General features: G+C 47.1%; 1 protein-coding gene across 12 annotated transcripts in view; it reads right to left on the minus strand.

Moving 5' to 3' along the window:
• The window catches only part of Gramd1b (GRAM domain containing 1B), a 186,050-nt gene that overhangs the window by 80,880 nt on the left and 84,188 nt on the right, over window positions 1-20,982 (minus strand). Inside the window, exons 1-2 of one of the 12 annotated variants that reach the window (XM_023721058.1) lie at window positions 10,269-10,737; window positions 9,828-9,971 (exon numbers count right to left, since the gene is read on the minus strand). The exons of 9 other annotated variants lie outside the window; for them this stretch is intronic. In XM_023721058.1, coding sequence (XP_023576826.1) covers window positions 9,828-9,850 — 23 coding nt within the window. In that variant the 5' untranslated portion in view covers window positions 9,851-9,971; window positions 10,269-10,737. Of the gene's footprint in view, window positions 1-9,827; window positions 10,738-20,982 lie in introns of those variants that run through there. 2 more of the 12 variants (XM_023721057.1, XM_023721056.1) reach the window with 2 other exon arrangements.

The following is a 20,982-nucleotide window of genomic DNA, read 5'->3' on the forward strand; positions in this document are numbered from 1 at the left end:
ATTAAGAATTTAGTCAGAGAATGAATACTGTCATGAGTGAGAAAAATGCTACAGCCCCATGTATGAAACTCTCGGCATTTTTAATAGTTCTTAATACCCAACTGCTTCGCATATAGATTTTTGCACAAAGGAGCACACCCATTACTGCTATAAATGTTATGCTTTCTTCAGAGACTGTTCAACAGCTAAATGGCAGTGGTTGGCTTCTATTACTAATGGGCCTCAAAAAAAATTATTTTGCTTATTTGTATCAGACAAAGGAAGAATATAAGTAGAAACTCTTGGTCAATGAAAGCGGGAATAAAAAAATCTATTGCGCATATGAGAATTGACAGATAAAAAGTAAAAGTAAATATGGCACAGGAAACTAATTCGCAGCCACAAAGCAAATCACCTCCGAAAGCCAAATGGTCAGTTCCCAAAATTTGCATACTGAGGTTTGTCAAAGAAAACCTCTAAAAATAAAGGAGTTTTGCATGCCATGTCACGGTGCCCCTGGTGTAAACGAGGACCATTCGGGAGGGACAGAAAGTGGAGGTCACTGCAGGGAAGTGATTATGAAACAAAGAGGCTCCTGGTCTCAGGAGAAAGGGTCCAAAAAAAGATCTGAACTGAAAGATTAATCTATTTGCACTATAGCAGGAGAGGCATCTAAGTCCCTCCAGTGGAATTTTCCTGTGAGATCCTACCAAAAGGGGGCTCCGGTTCTGAGTGCCTTGCGGCAGCAAGCACCCCTCGAGGGCAAACCCCAGTTCTTAGTGTTTGCTCATCTCTTCTTCTTGCTCGAAGACATGCTGATTGTGTAAATAAATTAATATATGAATTGAAAAAAAGACTGAATACAGTGGAAAGTTGGGGAAAAATAGTAAGCAGCTGTTTGCTTGTTCTTGTTTACTTGTTTGAAGCAGTTTCATTATATACCCAGGCTGGCCTTGAACTCATGGTGATCCTCCTGAGTTCTGGGATTACAGGTGTGCACCACAGTAGCTGCAGAGTACTGTTAAGCTTCTTACACTCCAAAGATCCTGAGCATGAAGTCTGCGGGAGTCCAAGGGAGATACATTCTGCTGCTGCAATCTTGCCTACCAGCTTAGAGATGCGGGCATGGGAACCTCGCCAAGGTCACACTCCTAGTGACCGGCAGGACAAGTTCCAGCCTCCTGGGAAGCGGTCAAGTGACCACTCATCTGCGACAGGAGATGGAAGGGTTCCAGCAGTGAGACTAGGGCACCAGATTTGGAAGTCAGTTCACTTGAAGGGTGAAACTGAGTGACAACAAACTGGAGACCCAGGACAGCTATTAGAGGTAAGAAGATAATCGGGGTTCTCTGGGCCCAAACAGGGCAGGAGACACCATAGTGAATTTTAAGTGTGCAGAAGACGAGAACTGTGACCATATTTTCTTTGCACAATGCCAAAGAAAGAACAATAAAGATTCTAAGACCGCCAATATTTACGAGGCGGTTACAATGTTCCTGGCCCTGTCCTATGTGTTACATGGACTGTTTCATTTGATCCAGAGGACCCTTATACATAACAGAATCAAGGCTTGGGGAAAAGGAAGGAACCTACCCATAGTTCCTTACACAACCATTAAGCAGCAGAAATATCTGTATGTGGGTATGGCGGGGCCTGGGGGAGGCTGCTGGTGCTTGGGAAGGGATTTCTATGTCGTAAGCAGCCTCTTAGGCCTGCAGCGCTGCCTGCGGTGCTGACTGAAGTGTCACCTTCCTCTCCAGGTGGGAATGTCTGGGGCCCCACTCCAGAACCCAGCCAGCACTCGATTCCCAAAGATTTGCATTCCTTGGGGCTTGCCCACTTGGCCTTTGAATATTGTTATCAGTCTTGGAAAACAACGCCTTCACAGGAATGGGCAATGTACGGAGGCTTAACTAGACAGTGAAGAGACAGTGTTTGCTTTGCTTCTGAGCGGCACAGACAACTTATGCCTACTCTTCTGTACAACTTGCATGTTTGTATGTGCCCGCCTTTGTGATACGGGGACCAAACCCAGGGACCACCCATGCTAGGCAAGCACTTAGCACTGAGCTCCCTCCCCAGCCCTCATTCATGGGCATGCCTGGAGCATTTCACACATTTTTTAAAAATACCTCCAGCCCCAGCCTTGAATCAGACACGTGCAGCGCGAGTATGCTGGGGGAAACGCTCTACTTTATCTACTGATGAAGACAGCACCGGGCCAGGAGAAACTGCGTGGCCTCCTTGGCAAGCCTCACGCGAGTTTCATGTTGAAAGTGCTAGACACAACCGCTCAGGACTGCAGCCTCAGAGAGAGGCCACGCCTTGAGGACGCAGCTTTAATGCTCCACTTTCATCCCAGCTCTGCCATCACTGACTACACATTCCTGCACCCTTTGAAAAATCAGTTTCGATACCTACGAAATGGGGTAAATGCTACCTTTCCAGTAAGATGTGGAAGTTATACTCAAAAAAGAAAAAGCTAATGAAGGTATGGCACTGTTGTTTCCTTCCTCAGTACTAGGCATTGAACCCAGGTCTTGTCCCTGCTAGGCTACCCATGACCTACATCCCCAGACCTTTCTGAAGCTCTTTTTCACAAATGCCCCCCAAACTAGGCACGTCCTGTTCTTGCCCCAAGTACGGCATCACAATCCAAGCTGGCCGGTGTGGCATGTGCCCTGTGGTCACGCTGGGCCCGAGGGCTTCTCCCCAGGCACTCGCTGGCCTCTGCTGCACTTCTGACTTCTGCACTGGGTGCCTGAGCCCCCTCATTCTCTTCTACACGGCCCCTGTTCTTGTTTTACCCATCTCAGAGACCCATTAATCTCTTACAGCGGCTTACTGGCCTCCATATTCAAGAATCTGCCCAGTTCCCATCTCCACCATTCCCTCTTCTTGATTTCTCATGCTAATACACTACCCTACTCTCTGTGCTGTACATCTTTGATAACTACAATTCATTTCATCAAATGTGTTTGAAATTATCCTAGACTATTTCTCAAATCTTCCCGAGTGTTAGTTGTCTCCTTTCTCATAGGCAGTCATCTAATGTTTCCAAATTCCTTTGCAATATGGAGTTAAGCTGCCAACTCAAACACATTTGAACTGTGTGACTTGGGCAGGTAACTGGGCCTCTCTGTACCTTAGTTTGCTCAATCATAAACTCAGAAAATTACTGTTGCATTTACATGTAACATTCAAAATATACTTCTCATTTTATAAATTGTTATGTAAGCATGAGCCATTGTCACTAATATTCTTACAGTCATCATTAATACTATTAAAGTGCCAAGAACAAGGCTGCTAGCTAGGGCTGGTGAGATGGCTCAGTGGTCTAAAGCACCTACTTAGGACAAGCTTAGCAAAGCACAGGGACCACGGTTCAATCCCCCAGCACCACATGCCAGCCATCCCCGCCCCCTGGTGGGCTGAGCTGCACCCCCCTACAAATAAATTTAAAAAAAAATAAAAAATAAATAAAAAGTAAATAAAAAAAAAAGGCTGCTAGCTAAAAAGCACCCACTAAAAACATATCATTTACTGTACTTAGGAACTATCTAAGTACATAGTTTGTCTAAACTATGTGGCTCCTAACTCTGCATAACAGGACAGATCATGAATGTTTTAGGTTTGCAAACATAGGTCTCTAACATAGCTTCTTAACTCTATTGTAGTATGGTGACACAAGCAGCCATGGGCCATACCTAAACAGATGAGTCTGTCCATGTCCCGATACAGATGGAATGTCATGTAACTTTCACATGTTATATTATTCTTCTCTTGATTTTCTTCAGCCATTTAAAGGCGCTCAGAGACACGCTTGGTTTACAAGCTGTATAAAACCTGGCAGTGAGCTGAACTTGGCCTGTGGGCTTTGCTATGCCAAGCCCTTATCTAAGGTCAGATAAGAGCTTCCGCGATCTCTCAACTCAAGGCTTTTACTCCAGTGACAGTGAAGAAGCCCGGTCCAACCCGGCCCGTCCATGTCCGACCTCCCACATAGCAGCTTCAGCGGCATCACTGCTGTCTGCTGCTATTTTCGCTTCTCCTTTCCTCTTGCATTCAGATACCCACACTTCCCAGCCTTTCTATACTCAGCCAAAGCCAGGGGACACATTCTGGCCACTAAGTGAAAGACACAATGGAGAGTTCCGATCAGCCAACCTGTCTTCCCTGCCATGGCAAGGATGAGAAAGGAGGCATGAGATCCTACAGCCTAGAGAGTGAGCCTTCAGGTGGAGGACACTTCCCTGGAGACTTTTCCAGAACTCCAGGGGACCCAGAGTGCTCAAGAACTACACTTATATAGAGCTGTGCTACTGCGGGGTGGTTATCATAGCCCCAACTTGCCTTGTTCAATTAAATCCAACATTTTCGGGCCAGCGAGATAACTCAGTAGCTGCTTAGGCAAGCACAGGGGCCAAGGTTAGAACCCTGGCACCACATGCCATGCCATCCCTGCCCCCATGCATGCTGAGCCGGCCACCAAGACCAGACATCGTGCCATACACCTATAATCCCAGCCCTGGCGAGGCTGAATACAGGAGGATCACTACCAATCCAAGCTGCAGAGTGAGACCCTGCACAAAATACAACTAAATAAATAAATTCAACATCTTTGTATAAGCACAAACCAAAGAGCAGCATTAAGAACAAACAGCCATAGTAACACCTACCGATACCCAATTTATTATATGCCTTCATCTTAACAATTCATTTAGGGAACAATGGGCAATTCAGTAAGAGACCAGAAGCTTTCTTTTTGTCTTTAAGTTGCTTCAGTACAAACTTTAAATCATCTCTTGTAGTAACAGACCTGATGACAATAAATCTCATAATGGATGGGGGGAAGGTTTCAAGCCAACAGCACCGCAGAACCTTTGGTACTCATAATCTGATTGACCACAACCTCTGCTACTCACAAGTTCACATTCTGAAACAATAAACTCTCTTTTTTTAAACCATGAGGATGCCAACAATAACAAGCAAAGCTAGTAAGATTTACTGCTGTTTACTGAAACCATGTGTGACTGCCCAAGGTAGGAACATGGAGGACAGGTGGGAAGGTTCTGTTCTGCTCACCCCAGGGACCTCAGTGCTTGATGCCCAGGACTCAGGGTCCTGAGCCCTGCACAGATTTCCATGCCATCCAATAATAAAATAAATCTCAGACAGTTCATGGGAGGGTGCGCCTGCTGTGTAGAGTTTGTAAATGAATATTTAATATTTTCAAATAAGGTTCATTTTCTGGATCCCCTGCCGACTAAAGAAGGGCCCCAACAGTATGCACCACATGCCAACTGTTCCATCAGGGCTGCGGCCTTTTTCTAAACCATTAGGAAAAAGGAAGCTGCGAGATCGACTAATCTGCCCAGCACTGTCATTTAATACTACCTTCAAAGCCACTACCACCCAAGGCAAACAGAAGTCACCTGCCAAAACCACACAGCAGGCCCAAAGGTAGTTACAAGATTCAGATTCCAGAATCATCTCTCAAGGCCCCGGATGAGCCTCAGCCGATATTGCAAACCCCACCTCTGGCAAACATTTCAGAAGCTGGGAAGCCTGGTGCTAGGGGGGTATGCAGAGCCTAGCTCCAGGGCTAACCTCCTGCTTGGGGGAGAACTTCTCACACAAAGAAGTCTGAAAGACAGACAAGAGCTGGAAAAGGAACAGAACTCCCTTTTTTCACAGTCTGTAGCCAGAAATGGTGGCAGATGCCTATAATCTCAGCACTTGGTAGGCTGAAGCAGGAGGAACGATGCAAGTTCGAGGCCAGCCTGAGGAACACGGTGAGCTCAAGGCCACCCTGAACTGCATGAGACCCTATCTCAAAAAACCAAACAAACAAATGAACAAACAAAAAACTGAGCAAGTTTGAACGGAAAGATAACCACTGACAACTGACCTTCGGTGTCCATGATGTGTGGCTACCAATGCTCAAGACATATACAGAGGGACGCCAAGGGCTGGACTCCATCCCAGACACTTGGGAGGAAAACAGAATTGATCTCCCACAGCACTCATCTTCCTGAGTAAGTAGTGTCAAGGTATCATGGTAGATCCACAAGGAAAAACTCAAAATTGCTCTCATCTGAGGGCCTACAGCGCACCACAGAAATGCCTCAGGTGCATGCCAAGAACTACGCTCTCTCTTAATTCTGTTTTTAAATGTTCTCACAAAAAAATATTCAGCCACACGACTTTCCTGAAGGTCTCTGCCAGCCCCTAGGCTCTGCAGAGACTGCTCTACCACGGCAGGCAGATGTAAGGCCCAGGAACAAGAGACAGAAAAACAGACAGACAGATAGACAGAGAGACATGGTGACAGAGACAGAGAGGAAAAAGACACGGAGACAGACAAACAGAAGGAATCCAAACAGTCATCACCACAGTCCAGAAAGATCTGTGGAGAACAAAACAATCTGGAAAAGCAGCCCCACAAAACTGGGCATTAGTGTTTAACTAAGATTCTGAAGCTCTACAGGAATGAAGACTACCTTGATATCACCAAAAGGGAAGAAAAATTAATTGTGTAGAAGCTAAACAACACTGATGAACTTCTTTAAAAAATGAAGTTCACCTGGGGGCCCAACTCAATCCAGGCCACCTCGTCCCTCGGCTTCCTTGGCCCCTGACCTTGCTTTCCAGCTTATAAGCGATGGACTTACTGAGCAAATTCTGAGAAAGCCTAAACCGCTGTCCTCTTCGGGGAGCAGACAGGTTGGGGAGATTTCTGTACCACAGTGGGGATACTGCCCCCACAGACACACACTATAGCCAACTTCCTCTTAAAGCACTTCCCGGGGGCAGGATGAAAACGCCATGAGGCATAATATAAGTTCTGCACAAAGGACCGACTCTACTTAGTCATCTGGCCTTCAAGGCCCTCACGTACCCACTGCCCCAGGAAGCCTGCTCTGCCACACAGGTTGAAGAGCATTTCATGGCACCTACCTGCCGCTTGGCACTCACTGGCTCATATATGTATGCACATATACGTGCAGGAAGGAGGGGAGGGATTCCTACCATCTGGGAAGTTACCAACCCAGAAAAGGCTTTCTATTTTTATTTAACTCCCATAATGCCTAGGCATAGGCCTACAGATAATAAAACTTGAATCTGCAGAACAAAGACATAGATGCACGAACGGACATAAAGGACTTGAACCTGCTCCCTGAGGCAGGAGGCAGACGCAGGCACGTAGCACTACTGCCGTGGTGGTCTCCACCCTGAAAGGACGATGGAGCAACATGAGTTTGCTTCCTGGCTTTTTCAGAACCTAGATGCCTACGCGCAACCACAACACGGTACCACTCAGTTTCCAGAGCTCTGAAAGGGAGGTAACAGACACTTCGCAGAGTTACAGCAGGAACCAAATGAGATCCCACATTGCCACACACTTTGGAAGGCCTAATTAAATCGCCTAGTGAACATAAAGCAAAGAAATGGCAGAGGGGGAAAGGCCAGCGTAGAATACAGTGTTATGGAAAAGGTGAATCCCTTTTCTAAGAAAAGAAACCAGGAACAGGTGAATCCCTGGAGAAAAACACCTTGCTGCAACTTCAGAGTCCTACCCGAACGCCTTTATGCAGGCCGCATTACCACTTTCTGTCTCAGTTTCCCCCTCTGTACAGTGGAGACCTTAAGTATAATGACATAAACCTTAGCACACTCACATGCCAAAGTGCTATATACAGTGCTTGACCCATAGAAGGTTCCGGCATTAGTTGCCACTGTATTTTTATTAGCACTGCCATCACTTTTTGTATCACCCATGCAGAGTAGGTATACAAAAAAAGTGTCTAGAAATGATCTCAAGCATGAGAAAGCTCATTATGCCCATGTGCTTCCACAGGCAGACAGAGGCCAGCCAACACATCTGGCCAGCCTGTTTGCCTCTACCTCTCCCTGGTGGGAATGTGGGGAGTACCCCAACGCGGGGCACCACCGAAGGGGCCAGTTGCATCGCAGACCAAGCATTCACAACATAAGTGCTGTCCAAGAGGCCCAAGTGGACCAATACATCTCCACTTAATGAGACAGTAGATCGGAGGCTCTGGCAGCATCCAGACCGATGCAAGGGACAAAATCTCCCCCCAGCCTGGTTTGGCTGAAGACAAGATTACACAAAAGTACAGCTCCCGGCTTAAAACTGCACCCAGAGATCCTCATAGCTGACTTTTAAAGGCAAACGTGTCTACATGTCCCTGACGGGCTACCTGGGGACTTAGGTTAGTGTTCCTGACTGGCTGACAGCCAAGCCACCCCTCAGTCCATGCTGCGTGTGCTGACAGTAAGGAAAGGGTGCTGAGTGATTTCTGACGGTGAGCCCAGAGTTTCTTCTCTCCCAGCAGCACTTGCGCTTTCCTGAGAGGCGCAGCTCAGCTATACAGAGGGATGAGGGAACAGCTCTGGCTACTGACTGGGGGGCTGAAATTTCCAATATAAACAGAATTGGCTAGTAGCTTCCAACCCAACAGGAACAGTGTACCTGGCCCCAAGAAAGCAAGAACAGGGATGGGCATAATCCCATTACTTTTCTTTGTCCAGCCTGAAGGAGAGTTCTGGCACAAGGACTATGCACTGTGGAAACAAGAGCATGAGAAGGACAGTAGGCAGGTTGCACAGCACTGGTGCTCGCCACCTCTCAGGGCCTCACGGTGATGACCGCAAGGTAAGTTGCAGGAACTCAGCTCTGCCCTTGCCTCTGCGAAGCACCTCTCCAGACCCACTAATCGGCTCTCTGGCCCACACCAGAAGAGCTGGGCTGACTCTGTTGGGTTTTGTCTATGGAGGGGTTTCTGGGAAGCCAGGTGTGGCCTAGAGTCAGCCTAAGACTCAGTGCCTTAAACTGCTTGACATGCACCTCTCATTGTAGCCTCTCATTGTAGCCTGTCACCAAGACACGTCCTTCCGCCAGCCCAGCTTGACTGGCCAGCCGCAGTGAAGGCAGGCGCATCTCTGCTGGCCACTCGCCCCAGCTTCTTCTCCTCCTCCACCCTCCACCCTGTTCAAGGAGAGAAGACTCCATCCTCAGCCCACAGAGCCCCCAAGGAGGCCATCAAGGCAGCTGCCTGTGCTGCCCAGGGGTCTCCCAGATTCCTGGGAGGATGACGTTTCCCAAGCTAAATCTGCACTCTCTCAACCAGAAAAAAAAAAACAGCCAATTCACTGCCCATCTGGTGCTTAGTGGATCAAAAGAAAAGAGGGAGAGGTAAGGACTTTATTTAAAGGGAAGGTAAAAATAGTCCGACTATTTCTGAAGCTAGAATACAGTTATCCACAAACCCTAAGCAAGAAGTTCCCTTAAGGGCCCAATGTTAGGCCAGCGGGAGGCACAGACGAAGGTGTGTGCTTGTGTTAGGGTAGCGGGCCGCTTTCCTTTGGAGGCCGGGCTGCATGCAGACGAATCCTGGCCCTGTACTACTGTCTCCTCAGAGACCCTCCAGAAAAGGTCCCAGGCTGTTTCAAGACTGATAAAAGCAAGACCCCTGGCACATCAGTCAAGGGGAGGGCAAGTACAATTGCGGGATCTCTCCTTAAGAAGTTCCTTCAGCATGGGCCACTGCTCAAGCCCCTCAGAGAAGGAGACTCTTCAGCTGCAGTGTGGTTCTGTCCACAGCCCCCAACTTCCACCCCACACCTGCTCCACGGAAGATGCTGACAGCAAATACCGCAGCAGCGCAGAAGCAGTGAGCCAGGGACAGTACTCCAACTTTGTAGACTATATCACCCCTATCTGAGGCCCTCGATGCCCTGCCAGTGAGACAGCTGGGTGCTGCCAAGTGCACAAGGTTGAAGAAAGGTGGGACAGGAAGGCACCTTATCCCTCCTCCACTTACCAGGAGAGCTTGAATCCTTTCATTAGTATAGTCACGATAATCCACTGACCATGTCCTTAACATCCCTGTTCCAGCTCCAGAGGTCCCAGGACATATTGGAAAAGGTGATGAAGTCCCAAAAGAACACAATCCCATGTAATGTGACTTGAACACAGAAAGAAAAAGGAGGAGAGAGAGAGAGACCAGAGCTGCTGCTGCTGCCGCCGCTGCCCCACTCACTTCCCCTCTCCCAGCTGAGAGCCGGCTCCAAGGGGAAAGGCAGCTTCTTCGAACCCAGCCCGGGGCTGGAACTGCCAGCCTGAGCCGCGTCTGCCACTGCCAGTTTCTGATGAGGATGGGTAATCCTGGCAAGGCTGCAGGACTGAGCCAGCAGCGGAGCTGCTGTCCACAGGCAGGCAAGCTAAGCAGGCTGCCCGCCACCCACCCACCCTCACCTCATACCGGCCCTGGGCAATCCTGGGGAAGGACGCCAAGGAGAGCCAGGAGGAGCAGAGCAGAGACCTAGCAGAGCCTGCACCTCTCTTCCCCCCAGCGGCGGCAGCTCCCGAAGCTCCATATAATCTCCTAATCAATGCAGTACCCAAGCAAAGCCCTACCAGCCACTTCCGCCCATTTAAAGACACAGCGCATGTTTTGTTCCAAGATGGGACAGACGCTGAGGGCAGAGTGCAAGGGGGGAATGTGGGGCCAGAAAGCAGAAGGAAGAAGGTAGAATTCCATTCAGGGGCATTTTTGCAGGCATCACCAAAGGGTTAAAATGTCCTACTTCCAGCAGGGGAGGGGGGCCCGGACCCCAGATCCTAGTAAAGCTCAGGAATCCTAAACTGAGCCAACTGAGAGGCCCTGGTTGCGTGAGGTCTGCACTGCAGGCTGTACAGGACCACCTTAAGTAGGACCCTCACCCTCTGCCCAGCAGGCAGGAAGCTCTCTTGCAGTTCAAAGCACAGGGAGCACGCAGTCCTCCTCGTCCGCCTGCCCGCCCTGCAGGGGAGATCATCCAGGCTGCTGGGGGTGTGGTGAGGCAGCAGCTTCTGGAGCTCTGCAGCCTTCAGTGACCGGGAACCCTTAGCTGCCTAGGTTAGCATCAAAGCCACACTTTATCTTTAACCTAAGGCTCCCAGAAGATTCAGACTAAACACTGCAGTAAAGGAAAAAACTAGAATTTTCAACTTTAAGAGAAATATGAAATTCACTCAAAGAAGGGTAGGGGGATATCTCTTCCTAAAAATCGCATCCTCTGGGCCGGGGCCCAGGAGCGCCTGCATCAACATTCCCGGCTGCATGACGCCTTTTTGTCCTTCCCCACATTACTGACTATCTGGGTCAGTAATGCAGATGGGTGAGAATGAACAAAGAGGAGATTATGAAATGGCAAAGTGCAACTGAACCATGCTGAGCCCTTCCCCACTCTGGCCCCAAATGCATCTACAGATAGCTGCGGACAGTTGTATACACATCTTGACTTTCCAAGGTGCTCTTCTTAAGAAAAAGTGAAAAACGCAGCCCTGCATGCAACAGTCACTGGGCTTGTAACTGCTGCTTGTCTGCCTCCTCTTTCATAGCCCAAGCTCTTTGCAGGCTGGAACCGAGTCTCTGGTTCAGTGCTACACTCCTGGCTAGAAGGGCTGGCGGATGGCAGGGGTTCCACATAAGCAAGTGTTTGATCAAAGCAACCTGCACACTGAACTATGCGAACTAAACCAAAGCACTGCGGTCTCTTGCCAGTGTCCAGATGGTTCCGAAGAAAGCCACTTAAAAATATAACCAGCTTAACAGCAACAACAAAAAAAGCTGGGCATAGTAGCAAATGCCAGCACCCCGGAGGCTGAGGCAGGAGGATTTCAGTGAGTTTGGGCTACACAGCGAGTTCAAGGCCAAGCCTAAACTCATTGTGAGATTTCATATAAAAAAATTAAGTAAAATAATAAAATATTATTTAATAGATTCTATTAATATATAACATGCCCCGTTTTTGGAGATATATGCCTCAATTCTCTCCAAGCTATGGAATTTCTCTTCCTCCATAACCCAAAGCTTGACAACACTCAAAGCTGCTAAGACTCTGCACTTGTCTGTAGGTAGATTTTCCACACCCCTTGGGTCTGCACCCGCACCTCACTTTCACCATGAGATTGGGAGGACACACCCAATTCCATACAGGCACCGAGGTGTCCTTTCTGACCTACACAATTCCCTAGATGGCATCTCGGCTCCAGACCAGCCCCGATACAAAATTCAGAGAGCACTCCAGGAAAAACTGGCTATTTTCCTCCTGGTCCCTCCGCTGCTTTTGTGACAGGCATGCTCGAAACCTGGAGCACAGCTTTCCAAGCATTATATTATAAATACATAACTGTAAATGTGAAAATTCTTTGGTTTTTACTCTTTAGCTGTGCAAGCAAAACTCTTCCTAAAGCCCTCCTTCACAAGTGTTAATTATAGTTTATTGAGGGCTTACAGGGGCAGGCACTGTGCTAAGCAATTTCACTCGCATTATCTCATTAAACACAGACATCCACATGTTGAGGTAGTAATCATCACAATGCTTTCAGCTTAGGGCCGGCCAAATAGCTCAGTGGATTAAAGCACCTGCTTAGGCAAACACAGGGGCCAGAGTTCGATCCCCAGGCCTGCCCTGCCGGGGCCCCACCCACCAGGGCACACTGAATCAGCCATTGAGACTGGGCGTGGTTTGTGCCTGTAATCCCAGCACTTGGGAGGCTGTAAACAGGAGGACTGCTATGAGTCCCATCTATGCAGTGAGACCCTGTACACCCTGTCCTAAAACACACACACACACACAAAAACAAAAAAAAAAAACAATGTTTTCAACTTGATTTACCTGATCCAAACAGCAAGCAGAACGTCAGTCTGGGATTTAATGGAGGGAAGACCTACACCAATCACTATGCAGATGTATTATAAAAAATAAAAACAAATGCCTGTTCTATCAGACAAGCTGTTGTTTTATTGTTGTTTCTTTCAGACAGGGTCAAGCTATAGGATCCAGGCTGAATTCGAAGTTACAATCCTCCTGCCTTAGCCTCCTGAGTGCTGAGATTACAGGTGTGTGCCACCCTACCCAGCTCACAGGCTGATGTGTAAGAGCTCACCTGCTCCCAGGACAAAAAGAAGCCAAGGATGAAATGAGAAAAGAGCCTGTGTCAGGACAACCTGTGCCTACAGTGATGAGCAGGTGGCTTGAGCGCTGGGGAGTGTGGGACGTGAGAGAGGAGGGACACAGCGGAGTCCAGTGGGGTGGGTGACTCTCCTGCCCCCGTTCCCCATGCCTCTTTCTTGTTTCTGAAACAAGAGCTCTGGAATCTGTTTCCTCTTCCATAAAGAAAATCTCCAAGTATAATCTAAACACAGCTTTCCAAGAGATGTGTCTATGGCAAAAGACTCAGACCAAGTCAGGGAGAAACGCTCGTCATTTCATGTGCTTTCTCTGGTTTGTCTTCTCAAGCAATTTATGCCTTTGAAAAGTTTGAAAACTGCCCTGACACCAGCAGAACATCTTGGAAAGAGTAGCCGGTTTTCCTGCTTCTGCAGGGCTCTTTGCAATCTGCTCATTCCTTGATATTCATATTTCAGGAAAAATATATTATTTAGACAAAATGAGATCCCAAAGACATTCATGTCTGTCAATATGGCACATTTGCTGGATGAAAGAGAAAGAGAAAAAGGAATGTTTCTTAAGTGCCTGGCGTGCTACCAAAAAAACAAGGAATGCAGAGAGTTCCTGATGAAGTGATGGCCACTAGAGAAATGCAAACTAGAAAGCTGAGATTCCATCTCACCCCAAAAAGAATGGCCATCACCAAGAAATGAAACAATAGCCAATGGTGGTGGTGAGGATGTCAGGAAAAAGCAACTCTTCTCCACTGTTGGTGGGGATGTAGAACTAGTACAAGCAGATATCAGCACAAGACTCTTCTTCGAAAAGCTAAAACTAAAAATTCATTTTATCCAGCTATTTACTTAGAGTTAAACTCATCAGATTAGAGTGACATGTGCATGTTCATTTTATAGTAGCATAATTTCTAACAGCTAAATCTTGGAAACAGCCCATACACCCATCAATAAATAAATGGAGGGCTGGAGATATAGTTCAGCAGTACATTGCCTGCCTGAAAAGTGAAGGTCTTGAGTTCGATTCCTAGTACCAAAAAACACATGAATGGATAAGGAAAATGTGGCATTTAGACACAATGGATTATTACTCTGCCATGAAGAAAGACAAACTGGAGGCATTCTTAGGTAAATGGGTACAACTTGAGAACATCATGTTAAGTGAATTAAGTCAGACACACGAACTTAAACAATCCAAACTGGTTTCTCTTATGTATGAGAAAAAGAGAGAGAACACACAGAGCATTGGTCAGTAGGAAGTGGGGATACTGTTTTCAGATGAATAGGGAAGAAGAGATGGGAGGCAGGAAGAGGAAAGGAAGAGAAAAGATATGGGAAAAAAGCATTGAAGGGGGGGAATGAGGAAAACAGGGCTTTTGCAAATGAGAAAGGGAAAAAGAGCTGGAGGGAGCAAAAGAGGGATGAGAAAAGAATTCAGATGTGTGCAGTGCATGTACCAACTCCCCACGGCAAGTGCAATCGTTACATGCCGCTAACATGTACTGCTTATTTTTTAAAATGTAGCAATGGAAGAAACTGGTGAAACTGGGCTCGGATTTCATGGCCTCACTGAGCACAAAGGGCTAACTCCAAAGCTCCCTAGTGTTGAGATGCTTAAAGGAGATTTCTTTATGCAGGAGACCCTGCTGGGCAGCCCGTTTACAACCAGGATGGACCTGAAAGACACTGACAAGCACTCTTCCGGACCTAAAGGAAGTTTGTCCCACCTAAACTCAGACGTTGGAGTCCAGTCTCCCCCAGTAAATCATAATTCCCAGCTGATGCTCACCCCAGCTGGAGGTGCTCGCAGCCCGAGTCTCCTCCACAAGTCACAGAAAACTAATAATCAGAGCAGAAAAGCACAATAAATACAACCACAGTAAAATTAATAACTTCTGAGCATTCAGAGAAAAAAAAGGTAAAGCTTTTCTAGGAGAAAATATTTGCAACACATATTAACTGAGAAAGGAATTATTCAAACAATTTTTATTAAAAATTCCTATAAACCCATGAGAAAAAGAAGACTTTGGAGGAATAGACAAGAATTGAATAAGCATCTTCAGGAGAGAAAATAATCAATAAGCATATTAACATGGTGCTAAGCTTCATTAGCACTCAGAAAAATACAGTGTTGGAACTCCAGTAAGATGCCATCTCAGACCTGTCTGATCAGCTAAAAATTTAAATCAAAAAGTATGAAATGCTGGAGAAGTACAAGTAGAAATGTATTCTGCTCCCATGACCTATAATACTATTAGGGATTATGGATTCATCCTTTGAGCAGTTGCGTGCCCAACACTTGACCAGTCTTACTCCACCAATGGCAGGAACTCATTTAAGGACACAAGCCCCACAAACTTCATACAGCTGTCTATGCAAAGTGGAATAGCATATGCCATCGAAATTGTAAGTCACTGTCACATGCAATGGACTGGATAAATCTCAGAAGCACAATGTTGAACAAAGGAAGTCAGTGAAGAATGTTGCATGCCTCCAGGGGTACTGGAAGGACAAATAAAGCAAGGCATGGTGGTGCATACTTGTAATCTCAGCATTTAGGAGGCTGAGGCAGGAAGATCACCATGTGTTCAAAACTAGCTTGTTACACAGTGAGAGCCTGTTTCAAAGAAAGAAAGAATAAATAAAACCAACACATATTTTATATTGATAAAATAATGCAAGTGAGCAAGAAGTCTTTCAGAAAGGTGGTCAAGAGAAGGGACAAGAACTCTCTGTGTACCCCTATGTCTTCAAGGTTTCTACCTACTTTCTCTTCCAGTAGATTTAGTGTTTCTGTCTTAATGTTTAGCTCTTTGATCACTTTTGACTTTAGGTTAGTGCAGAAACTGAAAGAGTAAATAAAATCCAAAAGGTACAATAAATATTATGAAGGAGAAAAATACAGAAACTACTCAAAAGAAAAGAACAATGGGATATGGGAAAGGATAAAAGGAAGAAGGGAAATATATATATATATATATATATATATATATATATAAATAAGATAGCTAAAATAATTGTACTACTAATTTCTATTGATTTATTGAAAGGAACAGTTAATGCTTTTTTTTATTTTTGGGCAAATATTGCATGTGTGTGCTGGCAATCTAAACAACTACCTTGAAGATAACAATATGCAGTGTAAGAACCATTGATGATTTCCTATCATCTTATTTTGAAATTCTGTACCATTCTTAATGTTTTCTAAAATTTTATATCTTTAAGCTATTTGGAGAATGATTCTGCCCCCCAAAAAATTTATCATATATATATATATATGAATGAAAAGGGGCAAGTAAAAGGTTCACAATGTTTGTTGTTTCTCTTTCTTCTTCCCACATATATATTTGTCTTTTTCTTTTTCCAAATGAAAAGATGACAATAACCAAAGTCTCCATGTGCCAGTAAATCCATCATTTATATATTTTGTAAATACTCTTTTGCTTCTGCCCAATATCTGATGAAAAGCATTTTAACGTAACTAGAAAATAACATCAACTTTTTCCCTTTGGCTCTTTGTGGGCAGGCTTGATGAAAGAGCCTGTCTTTTATCGGAGGGGTCTTACCATGACGATGTTCTGTGTCACCTGCATTTTCAAAGACCTAACCTCTGGAGTAGCTCTCAGATGCTAGCTTGACAGATACAGAGTTGCTTTGTGCCACTGGGCCCATCTTCTCACGCTAGTTTCTTCTCACTGCTCGTTTCAAAATGAAGGTTTGAAGTTACTCCTTTCTGATTTCAACCACTTTGGCACTTCTGACCTCCAAGAGCTTCATAATCTCAACCATCTTGGAGCGTCTCTTCTAGTCCAATAAAAACAGTAACTGGAGTTTCTTGCTGCCTTCATAAAGACTTGAATAGTGACATAGGTCACCTTTCCACTACAGCAAGATGCTGGTGATCTCCTGCAGACATCCAAGGCCCCCGCCAAGACAAATCTGAAGGTTGGGAAGCCAAAACTTGGGTGCTATCTAAGCCTTTGGCCCACTAGTGGCAGAGGCCAAGGGAGAACGCAGCCCTCCCCTCTCACACACCCCACATAGGAGATGCTTTCCACCAGCAGGGGCACAGGCCTCTGCTTGACCTTGTACATCACTCCAAGCCTCTGGCTGCATATCTGGAGCAGAAAATGAACGCAGGATCCCTCAGGCCTCCTATCTCAAGTTGCGAGCTGCTCTCCTCCACCCCTTCCCTAGAGGCAGCCAAGCCCAGCAGCAGGGCAGAGCCGCATGTCTCTCTGTGCTGCAAAACTGGGGCAGAGCTGCGGTCACATGCTGGGGAATGAAAGCTCCGGCTCAGGCAGGGGAGGCAGCAGGCGCTGAGCAGTGTTATATTTAAGGAGTATTTTGGAGGTCAGGAAGCAAGTGAGAGAGGAGCAGCGGGGGAGGGCACAGCCTCCCAAACACTCCACTTCAACAATCCTCCTGCTCCTGCTCCTCTTCCTCCTCCTCCTCCTCCTCCTCCTCCTCCTCCTAGGCAGAATCCTCTCCTGAACTCCAAATTGCAGTCAGCAGAGGCTCTGTGTAGGCCAGCAGATGGCCAGGGCTGCGCAGCTCAGGTGCTCCTGGCCACTTCTCTATCCCCTCCCTCCCTCCCTGCCTCCCTCCCTCCCTCAGCACTCCTCTCCCCACCCTCTGCCACTATTAGTCACGGGCTCTGGGGTGACAGTGTAGGCTGCAGGCATTGGCCTTGCCTTCTGGTCTGTTCATCTGTGTCAGCTCCCAGCTTGGAGCTTCCGAGCCAGCCCCACCCCTCCCACCCTTCTCCCCAGGGCTCAAACTGCCCTCCTGCCTCACCATGGAGGAGGAAACAGTGCTGTGCCTGAGGGCCACACCTGGCCCCAGGCCTGGCAGAGGGGCACAGGCTGACAGGCGGAGCCTGCAGGGCTTCCCTTTCAAGAAGGATTCCTTCGGCCTCTGTCACACCAGGGATTCATTTAGGATATTGAAGTTTAAAAAACCTCCTTCACAATCTGCTGATCCAAAATGTTCACCAAAGCCAAACATCAACCAGCCTCATCCTGCCTCCAGGAATGGGGAGCCAGGGCAGAGGCTGCGGCCGTATCAGTGCCGGGGCGCGGACCGCACCAGCCAAGCATGTTGAGTAGTCACTCATACGTGATGGCCTGTGTTCTCAGAGCTTCCTGGCAAGATGCCACAGAACACTGAATAGAGGAAGAAACTGAGGGTCCCTAGCTTTGTTCTCTTCCTAATCATGCCGAGCACCATCGGTCCCTCACTAGCAGCAAGCTGGCCTTGGGACCCGAGCATTCCACATCCACGGGCTCTGCATCCTCAGACTGAACATCGCAGATAGAGAGCGCTTTTTTTTTTTTTTTTAAAGAAAGGATCTTTAAAACTGGGGAAAGTAATGTACACATGCGCACATTTTCCTTCTCATCATTCCCCAAGCCTTGCGGCATAACTACTGTCCATGGAGCACCTGCACTGTGCTACAAGTCATAAATAATCTAAAGGCGCATTCGCCTCTACAGGGAAACATGGGCAGGTAGTGCACAAATACCACGCCATCTGAACCCTGGGGAAAGTAATTGCGGGGCATTCTGGAGCCAATTTCCCTCCACACTGAAGGATGCTGTAATTGGTCCAAAGAGGACAAGGTAAAGGCTAAAACACACACCAGCAATGACCAGGCCAACTTGCACAGGCCCGGGAACCTGTTCCCTAGCCAGCCAAACCAGGCAATCCTCTCCCTGGCAATCACTGTCTCAGCACTGGACCAGCCCAGCTCACTCTCCCAGTTGCAGCAGCTCTCGACAGACCTCTTCCAAGAAGGACTTCCAGTGCAGTGATGGGGCCAGAGCTGCTCTACCCCTTCTCTGTCAGGTAACAGAAACCTCCACTCCTGTAGAGCCCACCTTCCGCCTTCCCTACCAACCACTCTGAGGATGCCTGCCTGCCTGCTGCCTCCGTGTGGTCTCTTTGAATGCCTTGTTTATTAGTTGTTCTGGATCACAAGAACAACTTGTGGACAGTAGTTATGCTCTTCTGTGGTGGACTGAAAGGCAGCCCCTAGCAGGGCAGAGCCCTGCCAACAGGAAAGACATGCGCAGTTCTGCCTGAGAAGTCCCCACCAAGGAGGATGGGGCGGCTGCCGGCTCCACTCATCATTCTCATTACAGAATGACAAAAGGAAACACCTTCCTGCCAGATGGGGAAGCAGGCGGCTTTCTGATCGCCTCCAGCTTATTCTCAGGAGAAGCTGGAGTAAGGGATGCGGTGAAGGACCTGGCAGGTGCTTATAAATTCAGGCTCTCTCCAGGTGGCTTGGGATGGGAGCACCCACACACCCACTGCCAGCTGCTTCCTGCTCCCTACCCACTGTGGGGGGATTTCTGATTTCCAACTCAGTTATATATGAACATTGCTGGGGAAAAAAAATTAAAAGGATGAATTGAGCACTCCCAATTTTAGTAGTAAAAGTCTCCCGATCACGGGTGACACAGCAGGGACCTACTATTGGCAGAGAAGACGCTGGCAAGGTCAACAAGCCCAGGAAAGCTGCAATCTTAACTGCCCCAGCCTTCACCATCCCAGTCCCTGGGCATGTGTTGTGGTTTAGCATTCTGGCATTAGATTTGGGCTCAAATCCCGCGTAATGGCTATGTGGCCTTGTGTGAGCTCCTCCATTTCTTTAAGCCTGCCTCCCTCATCTATGAAAATGCATGACAGTGACAGCAACCCATCGGGTTGTCAGGAGTCAGTAACACATGACTTGCTAAGTGCTCAACACATTTCAAACCTTACTATGTTTATTTCCAGCACCACAAAGCTACCAATATAAACTACAGGAACCATAGACCCTGTTTCTTTGTATCGTGGTCTACTTTATCTCTACTTTTTCTCATTTTTCCTGCTTTGCCAGAGACATTTTTGCATCTTTTGTGTGTGTGAGAGTGATATTTGTTAGGTCGGCCAACTACTTATTCAACAATAACCATATTTATGGGGCCATACGTTCATGACCCAGGCAAGTCACACTTCAGAAATAAATCTGAAGTCCTTCCTGATCTCTACGAACTTATCCTTTAATAAGAAAGATAAGATGCAGGCATTAAACAACACAAAAAAGAGAGGCACGCTTAGTCATATTTCCTCTGTCTTTCAAAATAAACATGTTTGCAATCATCATCCTAATTTTATCGGCTGATAAGTATTGGTGAGTATTTTCAGCTAACCTACACGAAGTCTGTCAGTAATGATTATTCTTGATTAGTCTGGTCTTAACACAAAAGCACTGGCCAAGAAACACATCCGATATTTGTCATCATCCTTTATGGAGACAAAAACTGCCTACTAGTATGACAGGTGTCCAGAAATAGTGCCCAGCGAACATATGCTACTGTCACTGCCAATGCACACAAGTCTGGTTGGGTGGAGTAGACCACACCGCATGAGCTGGATCTTGAAAACTTCAGCTTTCTACCATGGGGACATGTGCGCAACAGCAATACACGGTTGGCGAGAAAACGCTTCAAGGTTTTCAGGCCACGAGAGCTGTTCTGTCCCCTGACGTCACAACAGAGATGGGCAGGTCTTGAGCGAAGATTCCAGTTTCCAGCTGTCTTGTGAATGGCACTACTCAGGACATATTCCTGTGCCCTTCCACACTAAGAGAGTGACCACATTTAGTGGCCTGGGGCCACCATGGTAATGTTTTTATGGAGAAAAATTAGGACAATGTGGTAAATTTCCAAAGTCTAAGTATATTGATCTTCCTGCTGAGCACAGACAGGACCACATGCCTGTAACCTCAGCACTGAGGAGGCTGAGGCAGGGAGACTGCACTAAGTTTGAAGCCAGCCTGGCATACATAGTGAGACCCTGTCTTAAGAAACCAAAACAGAGGGGCTGGTGAGATGGCTCAGTGGTCTAAAGCACCTACTTAGAACAAGCTTAGCAAAGCACAGGGACTGCAGTTCAATCCCCCAGCACCACATGCCAGCCAGCCCCGCCCCCTGCTGGGCTGAGCTGGCCACACACACACACACACACACACACA

Source organism: Octodon degus, unplaced genomic scaffold (assembly GCF_000260255.1).
Source record: "Octodon degus isolate 3935 unplaced genomic scaffold, OctDeg1.0 scaffold00080, whole genome shotgun sequence".
Classification (NCBI taxonomy): Eukaryota; Metazoa; Chordata; class Mammalia; order Rodentia; family Octodontidae; genus Octodon; species Octodon degus.